At 48.8% G+C, this 10,778-nt stretch overlaps 1 protein-coding gene across 1 annotated transcript; it reads left to right on the forward strand.

Annotated features, from left to right (window-relative positions):
* The first annotated feature begins 948 nt into the window (after nucleotides 1-948).
* On the forward strand, nucleotides 949-2,563 carry LOC125344014 (SNW domain-containing protein 1-like). The gene is given in 2 exon segments (XM_048336631.1): nucleotides 949-1,341; nucleotides 1,343-2,563. Coding segments are annotated over 2 exon segments (1,614 nt in total).
* The last annotated feature ends 8,215 nt before the right edge of the window (nucleotides 2,564-10,778 follow it).

A 10,778-nucleotide genomic window follows, 5' to 3' on the forward strand; every position in this document is an offset into this window, starting at 1 on the left:
CATTCCAAAAATCTGCGCACCCATGCAGCTTGGCACGTATCCCCTACTAGCCCAAATTAGTGTAAAGGAAAAGAAAATTCTTTCCCTAAACAAGGGTAGAGTTGGGGACTCCACCGTGTGAAGGAAACATCTGCAATTGGTAACCGCTAGACAAGGACACTTTCAGGAGAGGTCAGGAGGTGAGCGGATTACCCACCTTCCCACAGAAAATGGAATTATCATGTCAAATCCAATCAGCCCACACCCCTCCCCATTGCTCCAATGCCGGCCCTTATCTTGGATCAAACTCCTGTTGCCACCAGGGGAAACACCAAGTGGAACAGGAGTTCTCATTCTCCACTAGACTCTCAGCTCTCTTCTTGTGCAGCCCCTGCATCCAGACTCCTCTGCGTAGACCCATGTGCACATTTACTACCATGGGACGGTTACTGCTGCCTTCATCTGGTCCTTCTCCCCCTAAACTCCATGCCCCTGAGTGACCAGGAAGGAGCCAGAGAGAATGGGTGGCCCTTCTGAAGCACAGAGACAATGCAGTGCAATGTTCCCTCTCTCTGGGGAAGGGCCCCTCAACTCCTCCCCTTTCAGAAGGAAAGCATGATAGGCCTTATGCCAAATCACCCGAGCATACCCAACCAATTACCTCCAAGGGACCATCCCTTGACTGTGAGTCAGCCAAAGGGCCCCAGGCACTGAGGCCACTTCCCCTCTACCCAGACAGACCGACCACGCCCTCACCCACCCTGGCCACCTCTCCTTCAGACAGTGAGAGGTCCCCTAGGCTCTGAGGCCCTTTCCCCATCTGCTCTGGCCACACCTCCTCCCTGCCTTCCCCTATATAGGCTTCTCCACCCCTAAGCTTGGCCAGTCCCGTGGCAGTCTCACCTGAGCAAGCAGGAAGTTTGATCTTGCTGGCGGGCCCCTCCTCAACCCACTCTTTCCCCTGAGGAGATGGTGCTCACCGCATGCTTGCCTGCGCCCACTGGGCTATCTCAGAACCAAACTGAAGCCAGAGAGAAGGCTAGATGTCACGGACCCTGGCAGGCCTCCCTGGCCTCCTCCCGCAGAGAACCTCCCCCATATGGGCTCCGCAAAGGCTGGACACCCTGCTGCTTAGAGGACTTTGGAGACGGAGGCGCGTTCCCAGAGATCCCTGTGGCCCAGTGGCCGCTGGATATGGGTCGCGGGAAAACAAGGGCCAATGCACTGGCCATTCAGGTCGATTTCCGAGGGCGACTCCAATACCAAGCAATTGCTCGACAAGGACAGCCAAAAGCCAGGGTCATTTACAGCCAGCACGCTGACCTGGTCCCAAAGGAGGTGACCAATGCAGAGGATCCAGACCTTGCGGAGACCCGACCAAGAGGCCATTCAAGAGACCACAGCAAAGACTCGGGCAGCCTTAGAGAAGCTTGTGTGGCAGAAGGTTGCTGCAGCCATGCCGGCTGGAGAAGCTGAGAGACCGGCCCCTGCTCAGTATGTGCGATACACGCCCTCTCAACAAGGAGAGGCATGGAACTCAGGGGCTAAGCAGAGGGTGATTCGGGTGGTGGACATGCAGAAAGATCCCATGGAGCCTCCGAGATTCAAGATCAATCAGAAGATTCCCCGGCCACCGCCTTCTCCTCCTGTACCTGTGCTGCGGTCCCCAAGTCGACGGATGACTGTGAAGGAACAACAAGAGTGGAAGATCCCCCCTTGCATTTCCAACTGGAAAAATGCAAAGGGTTATACAATTCCACTAGACAAGCGTCTGGCCACTGGTGCGAGAGGACTCCAGGCGGTGTGCATCAAGGATACCTTTGCTAAGCTGGCCCAAGCTCTCTATATTGCTGACCGCAAGGCTCGGGAGGCTGTCGAGGCCCGGGCCCAAGTGGAGAGGAAGATGGCTCACAAAGCAAAACAGAAACATGAGGAGAGACTGAGAGAGCTGGCCCAAAGGACCAGGGAGAGCAGAGCTGGGAGCAAAGCCCGAGTGGACAGAGAGGATGGGGAGCCACAGGAGAGGGCAGGGATCCGACAGGAGAGGCAGAAAGACAGGCGGTGTGACCGCAATCTTTACAGGGCAGCTCCGAAGAGGACGTGGAAACGACAGCATATTGAGCAACGAGATATCACTGAAGTCATTGCTCTCGGTGTCCCCAATCCTGGAACCTCCAATGAAGGTCAGTATTATGACCCAAGGCTCTTCAAGCAGCCCAAGGGTATGGACAGTGGCTTTGCCGGTGGAGAAGATGACTTTTACAACCTTTATGGCCACTCCTGGAGAGGGGCTGAACCCATGGCCCATACTATCTATAGGCCCAGGCCAGATCTGGACAAGGACATGTATGGCAATGACCTAGAAGCCAGAATGGAGACCCACAGGTTCTTTCCATGCAAAGAGTTTTCCGATTCAGAACAGAGGCAGGGAAGATTAGAAGGACCTGTTGAGTTTGAGGAAGATCCTTTTGGTTTGGACAAGTTTCTGCAAGAAGCAAAGCGGCAAGGCGGCTCAAAAAGACCCTCGGAGAGGAGCCAAGCCCAGGAACAGGAGCATGGAGGCAAGAAGAGGAGGAAGGCATAGATACTCCTTTCTTCCCCCTCGGTGAACTTGGTCCACAACCCTGATGGTGCCATTCCTGGGGGTACACTGTGTAGATGGTCAGAAGAAATCCAAATCTGGGAACCAGTTTCCAGGTTTGCAGGTGCTTCTGCCACCATGTGGCACTTAGAGAACATACCCTCCCTCTCCTTAACCAACTCCACAATCAAAGCCACTTCCGTTTGTATGCCATTAGGAGTCACAGGGGTGATCTTTTGTGTAAGAATGGCTGCTTCTCAATGAAGTAACCCCAATGGCAATGAGGAGGATGTTCACAGGCTGGAAATGTGCTAGCAAGGGAAACTTTCCCCTACTGTTCTGTTTGACTTTGAAGTGGGGAAAAGGAGGTGTTGTTTCGGGCAACTGTTTGTATTGATTGAAAACACACATACAAATAAATAAATGCCTATGTAAGTAAATGAATGAATCAATAAATGAATAAACTCATTTTGGAGAGTTGCTGACTCACAAGACCTTATGTCCCCAGGAAGTTGGAAACTGATCTGATCCACAAGGTTTATAGGACCACAAGGGAGAACATCTAGCTTGAGTTTAATGAGCTCCCTGCCATCAAGAAGATCATCCTCAGTCATCTCTCCCAGAGCAAACTTCACAAGCCCTTTCAGGCGCTGATATCAGACTTATGAGAGAATGAACAAGTGTGGGGATAAGAGAAGCACAGAAGGCCTAGGGTAGTGTTGAAGTAGAATAGAAAGACAGATGGTTAAGGATACAGACAGTGTTAGGTTTTTAAAGTAGGTAGCTGGTAAAGGAGAATGCCACACGGTATTCAGGCAGGAGAGAACATTTATTACTGAACTGCTGGCCTGTGGCCAAGATGATCCATGGCCAGAGAGAAGGGAGAGAGAGAGAGAGAGAGAGAGAGCGACCCCCACCCAGCCCTGCTTTATTTAGGGCAGGGGCAAGGGGTGTGGCCAGGTGGATTAGGAGGTGACCTCAGGGAAAGGGGAGGTAACTTCCTCCAGGTCTGCTGGTTACCCAGGTAACTGGATGGAGACTTAATGAGGTGGAGGCATCTGCATGTAGCCCTCAGGGAGAGGACCTTACAGACAGAAGAGACAATGGAGGCAGATGGGAAGGGTAGAAGGTGACAGGAACGGTAGAGGATGAAGGGGAAGATGGAAGCTGAGGAGAAGTGTGGTGGGAGCTTGGAAGTTTGGAGGGGAAGTGAAGTGTAGAGCAGAAAAGGAAGGATGAATGGAATGATACATAGGAAAGGAGGGTGGAAGGGAAAGAAAAGAGTGATTCAAAAAGGGATGGGTGAAGAGGAAAGAAAGGTTGGAGAAAGAGGGGAAGGATAGATGTGATTAGAAAGGTGCAAGCGAAGGAGAGAGTAGACAGGAGGTAGTGTTGGGGGAAAAGAGAAGGTTTGAGGTGGAAAGGATGGGTGGATGTGAAGTGAAGGCTGTGAGAGAAGAAAACCTTTGAGGAAGAAGGGAAAGAATGTGAAAGAAGGATGCAGGCACCGAGCTACCACCAGGCTATGGGAAGGGAGCATTGCCCTAGTAGTCCCTCAAGTCCAGGATAGGGGAAGAGTGGGAAAAGACAGTCTGGTACTTGAGTCAATAATGTGGTTCAGCCACGTTAACTGCTATGGCTGTTGTCACTCTAGTATTTTTCATTCCCACAAATTATGTCCACACAGTAAAGCAAATCTTTGTACCAACTGTTTGGTTTTTGTGTTTGTTTCTCTGGGTTTTATTGGTTGTTGCTTATTGCTTTGTTTTGGTTCTGTTTTAGTTTTGGGTTTGTTTGATTTTAAAGATTTTTTGTCTTTTGATTTTTAGTACTAGGGATCAAACCCAGGTCGTTGCACTTGCTAGGCAGGTGCTTTGCCACTGATCTATATCCCAGCCCTGTTTTTGTTTTTTAATGGGGTATATGTGTTTTGTGACAGCATTGGGTCTTTAAATCAGGCATTGCACATGGTTCAGCTGTTGCTCTGCGATTTGAGCCATTCGAGTAGCCTGGCCTCCTATCTGCTGGTTCATTTTGCTTTGTGGGTTGGTTTCCAGTCCTGGCACTTGAATTGAGGCCTGGGCCCTGTCCTTGAGTCTGAGGTGCAGCTTTTAGTTATTTTTGAGCAGTTTACTGGAGATGAGAGTCTCATGGAATTTCCTACCTGGGCTGACTTCCAACCATGATCCTCAGAGCTCAGACTTCTGGATAGATAAGTTTACAGGTAGGAGCCTCCAGAGCCCAGCACACATTGTTTTATAGAAAGGATTTAAGCATCCTAGCATTCTAGTAGCCAAAATGGTCCTGGAGCCAATCCCCTGGGGCCAACAGGGGGCAGACTGTGCTCATTGTTACTGTGGGAAGAACACTTTCCTAGGCAGAGCGAGGAACATTGCTGGGTATATTTATTGGATATACATGTAATCTGGTTCCAGCCCTGGGTCTTGAATTCAGGCCTGGGGCACTGTCCCTGAGATTCAATTGGCTCAAGGCTAATTTTCTGCCTCTCAGCCAAAGATCTAACTTCCAGCTTTTTCTGAGAATTTCATTAGAGGTATGAGTCTCATGAACTTTCCTACCTACGTTGACTGTGAACCCCCATGCGCAGATCTCAGCCTCCTGGATATCCTGTATTACAGGCATGAGCCACCAGTGCCCACCTAGCTGGCTAGCTTTGAATCCGGCCTTCTGCCTCTCCTGCCACCCACACAGACACTAACACAGTGTAACAAGACAAGAAGATATGGGTTGACAGCTTGTTCTAGTAGCCACATCCTAATCATTAGTGACCACCTTTGACCTGCTGCCCATCAAATACTGAGAATTTGGTGATTTGAAACAACAGTAACAGAAAAAAAGATTTCTTTTCTTTTTTTTTTTTTTTTTTAACATTTAGCAATGTGATCCAGACTGGCTTCAAGCTCTCACTCCTCTTGCCTCAGTCTCACTACTGCTAGTTTGGCAAGCAAGCCCGATTACACCTCAAAACCAAAAATTGTTCTTCCTAATGCTTCCTTAAGTTGACTGGTCTCGTTCAGCTCTTGACTTGGGGTAGCAGTCAGGTGCCTGTTGGGGCTGTAGGGTAAGCAGGTCTGGACTTGCACACGGCTGGCCAATGATGAGCAGAAGCCATGTTTGGGTCACAGCTTCTCACTCAAGTCAACCAGGAACAGGGCAAGGACCTGTCAGGTATGACATTAAAAAAACCTCACAGCTGCTTACAATGAAGACCTATGATAGAATGAGCAGGGTTAATGTTGCCAATACTACTTCCATGCTTAATCTCCAGTTGGGCAGAGTTGTTCCCTTGGATCTGCCTCTCCCTGACTTGTTCAAAGCACTGTGGCGTTTTCCTAGTAGCTTCTAAATAAATACACACCTGATGTGGTTGTGGCAATCCCTTCCTAGGTACCAAACCAAGTACAATAAAAGGATGTTTCTATCTAAAGTCTCTTATGCAGTTTTCCGAGCGCTGATATCCACCATGGTCAATGATTAAGCACTGTACATGAACTAAGTAATCCTATCAGGTTGTACCTAGTTGATTGTACCTAGTTATCTTCCATATATAGAAAGAAATGGCTAGGATACACACAGCACTTGGGGCAATGTATTCCTGCATTCATGTGTCAAGGTGGATAATGGCTAATCTTCCCAGCTCCCCTTTTAATGTGCCCTGAGTAAATATAAAGAAGCCCAACCCTGTGGGCCTGGTTGATGGATTCGCTCATGAGAGGATCGCTGAAAGGAGACCACCGCATGTTTCAGGCCGGAAAGAGTTTATTTCATTTTATTTTCTTTATTTTGCCTCCCACAAGAAAACAGTCGTTTAATTCTACAAGCCTAAAAATCAAAATGGAGGGAAAGAAAATATGGAAAGGCTCAGAGGAAGTGTTCTGAGTCAGGTGTGGTGGCCAAAGGTGGCTCTGGATGGAGGAGCCGAGTCTGCTTGAGGTTGGGTGGCTGGAAATTCACAGGTGGAGGCTAAAGCCCGGGGCCCCAGCTAAGGCCCCTCAGGTTGTGGTGGTGAGGTGCAAGCCAGTCTCCTTCAGGTCTTGTCCCCCAGCTGGCTGTAACCTAGACCCCAGGGCTGGTGGGGTGCTTCAGCGTGTGCCACTCAGAACAGGCAGGCCCTGTGGGGAAAAAGGAAGGCTCTATGGCTGGGAAGAAGGCATGGGAGGGTGGCAGGTAGGGGTGGGAGGGAGGTGTCTCATGGGAAAACTCCTGCTTGAAGCCATCTTCCATGTTCATCAGACTCCCCAGGGAACAGGTCAGGAACTTTTCCATGAGATCCAAGTCCTGGTCTCAGAGCAGGGCCCCAAGAAGCTGGTTGTAGAGCTGTTGGCCGAAGGTCATCTTCTTCAGGGCCAGGCACTCTCTCCTTGGAGCCTGGCCAGATTTTCTCACTTGGCATCCCCAAGGGAGGGGTCCTTGCAAACCTTGTGGATCAGATCAATCTCCAACTTCCCTGGGACACAGGGGCTTGTGATTCAGCAGCTCTTTTGAAAAGTGTTTATTGATTGATTGATTCATTCATTCATTTATTTATTTATTTGCATGTGCTTGTGTGTGTGTGTGTGTGTGTGTGTGTGTGTGTGTGTGTGTGATTTGAATCAACCATTTGAATACAAACATTTCCCCTAAACAAGACCTTCTTTTCCCCACTCCAAAGTCCAACAGCACAGTAGGAGAAAGTTTCACTGGCTAGCACATTTCCAGACTGTGAACATTGTCCTCATTTGCCCAGGCCCGCGGGGTTTTGTCAACAGGAGCCCGAGGGGGAATTGACCTGAATGAGAGACAAACCAGACATAAGGAAGGAGACCAAGACAGGATTCTGATCAAGGTCTCAAACTTTATTTTTACACAGCAGCTTATATAGTGATTAGCAAGGGGGTAACTGACGTGAGCAGGGCTGTTGGGGGTGCTCGGCTCCTAAATCACAAAATGTACATTACAAGAAGGTTATGGGTGGGTGATTTTCAATGAAGGGTAAGATGTACTGCCAAACAGGATATCAGAACTAACCAACCTGCATGGATGAGGTATCACAGACACCAAACATTCTTTTCAATTAGCCCTATAGATTATTCATGTTACAATATGACAGCCATTTGGCTCCTGGCACTCATTGTGATTGGAGATACTTCATTGATAAGCAGCCATTCTTACACAAAAGATCATCCCTGTGACTACTAATGGCACACAAAAGGAAGTGGTCTTTGTTAGGTTTTTTAAAGTAGGTAGCCAGTAAAGGAGAATGCCACATGGTATTCAGGCAGGAGAGAACATTTATTACTGAACTGCTCGCCTGTGGCCAAGATGATCCATGGCCTGAGAGAAGGGAGAGAGAGAGGGAGAGAGAGCGACCCCCACCCAGCCCTGCTTTATTTAGGGCAGGGGCAAGGGGTGTGGCTAGGTGGATTAGGAGGTGACCTCAGGGAAAGGGGAGGTAACTGCCTCCAGGTCTGCTGGTTACCCAGGTAACTGGGTGGAGACTTAATGAGGTGGGGGTATCTGCATGTAGCCCTCAGGGAGAGGACCTTACATTCCAGCCTTTTAATAGTTATGAAGAAGGGTGGAGACTCTCTCTGGCTGCTTCCTGCTGGCAAGGAGCGTAGGCATTAGGGGTAAAAGGCAGAAATGTGGCCCTTCCTGGAGAAAGCGAGCAGCAGGGTCCCTTGGTGGTAGATGCCAGTCCTTGAATGAAGCCTGGAAGAAGTCTCATGAGGCAGGGGCTGGGAAAAAAAAATATTAAGGCAAAAGGAAGGGTTTAGGGCACAAAATTAAAAATTGGGTGACTTGGACAGTTCTTATACTCAGGCATGGACATTAGATGGACAAGCTACTATCTCTTGATCCCCCGGCTCTGATTAATTTTGAAAGGGCGAGACAAAGTGACTCCATTTAGGATGCGATCATTCTCCTCTTACTCCACTCCATGATACTTGTTCCCGGAACTGGCTGAGTCCCAGTGGTCTAGGTGCTTGTTGCTGGGATGGCTTGCCCCCATTGGCATTCACGGGGTTTGAACTCAGGGCCTGGGCACTGTCCCTGAGCACTTCTGCTCAAGGCTAGTACTCTACCACTTGAGCCATAGCTCCACTTCCAGCATTTGGCTGGTAAGAGATAAATCTCTTCAGCCATGCTTCCAGCCTGGCTCTTCGCTGGTTAGTTGGGAGATGGAGTTTGAGAGATTTTCTGCCTGGGCTGGCTTCGAACTACAATCCCAGGCGTCTTTGCCACAAAAGCCCTTTTTGATTTCCAATTAAAACAACAAAGAGACCAAGGGGACTAGAGCTTACCTGTACCTTGTCAAGAATTGACCAAATACTTGCCAGAATTCTGCAATGACAAAGCTCAGTAGATGTGATGAGTTTTAGCACAGATATATAGCTAGATGGACATACTAACAAATGACATTTACACAGACATACAGACTGTGCACATAGGTTTTACAGAATGCAAAAATGAATTTCAGCAGTAGACTCTTTTGGAATTCCAATAGTAAATGACTTTTTTTTTTTTGCTCAATATTTTAAAACCACGTGGTCGGTTAGAAAAACAATTTTGCTAGCAAACAACAATTTTTAGATTATAAAATGGAGAAACCATATTTTGATAAACTCCAGTGGGATGCCATGTTTAGGGGGGTGGCAGGAGGACACAAACACACTAATAGAGAACACGTGGCATGGCATAATAGCGCCTGAGCTGATGCCTGTTAAACCCAATATCCACCACGTGGTCAATGCTAGAGAAAAGAACTTTTAGATATCTTTGCTGACAAAGCACATTGGTGGTCAAGCCTCAGTTTCGAAGGTCTGTGAAAAGAGGCAGCTTTGTGAGCAAGGCACACAACGATGGTACGACTTGGGAATTTTATAAAGTAAGCAAGTAAGCAGGAAGATGAGAGAGAGAGGGAGAAAAAGAGAGGAAAAGAGAAAGAGAGAGAGCCTGAATATAAGTGACTTCTAACCATTTACCATTGCAGTAGCAAAAACTGTATCTGAGCGAGTATTTCGAGCAGGCCTCATTGTCAAGAGGTGTGCTAGCAGTTTCCTGGCTTGGGTGTGACTGATGCAAAACCCAAAAAAGCATGGGAGGAAGGCGCCTGGTGAGTGGATGAGCGGCAGAAGCGGCGGACGGAGCGGCAGAGAACCGAGCAGCAGCAGTTTCACTCACCAGGGTAGACAAGTGGTGTGGAGGTGGAGGTGGATGTGGAGGCCAGCAATGGTATTAGTGAAAAGTGCCACGTGGCGACTCGCAGCAGGCAAATAGAAGGGAATTCCACCTGTCCTAATTCTGAAGCCCTATCCGAGTCACAACACCATATATGTTAGGTTTTTTTAAAGTAGGTAGCCGGTAAAGGAGAACGCCACGCAGTATTCAGGCAGGAAAGAAAGTTTATTACCAAACTGCTGGACTGTGGCCAAGATGATCCATGGCCGGAGAGAAGGGAGGGAGAGTGAGAGAGAGAGAGAGAGAGAGAGAGAGAGAGAGAGAGAGAGAGAGAGAGAGCGACCCCCACCCAGCCCTGCCTTGTATCTATGGCAGGGGCAAGGGGTGTGGCCAGGTGGATTAGGAGGTGACCTCAGGGAAAGGGGAGGTAACTGCCTCCAGGTCTGCTGGTTACCCAGGTAACTGGGTGAGACTTAATGAGGTGGGGGCATCTACGTGGAGCCTTCCAGGGACAGACCTAACAGTCTTGACTGTGGGGTTGGGCAGGAAGAGGAAGGATATGTTCTCTACGTGGTGACAGAAGCACAAACACAACACACTGTTGGAGACAAGGCAGTCATTCAAAGTCTCATTTTCAATACTTCTATGTCTCATAATGAAACTCAGTATGGGAGCTGGCACCCAGATCTGATTTCATTCTGACCATTTACAGAGTGTACCCCCCCTCACTTGCATCATTACAGTTCTGGACAAAGTGCATTGAGCAGGAAGAGGAGTATCTACTCCTAACTCTTCTTGCCTTCATGATCATGTTCCTCGGTGCTGGAGGAGAAGGTGGTCCCCATGGAATTTACTGGTTGATCTTCAACCTCACAGGATCCGTGGGAGGTTTGCCTTTTCTTGATGTGTGGGTGTGTATGTGTGTGTGTGTGTGTGTGTGTGTGTGTGTGTGTGTGTGTTGGTCCTGGCACTTGATCTATGGGCCGAGGAGCTGTCTCTGAGCTCTTCAGCTCAAGGCTAGCACTCTACTACTTGA

This window comes from Perognathus longimembris, chromosome 2 (assembly GCF_023159225.1).
Source record: "Perognathus longimembris pacificus isolate PPM17 chromosome 2, ASM2315922v1, whole genome shotgun sequence".
Lineage (NCBI taxonomy): Eukaryota > Metazoa > Chordata > Mammalia > Rodentia > Heteromyidae > Perognathus > Perognathus longimembris.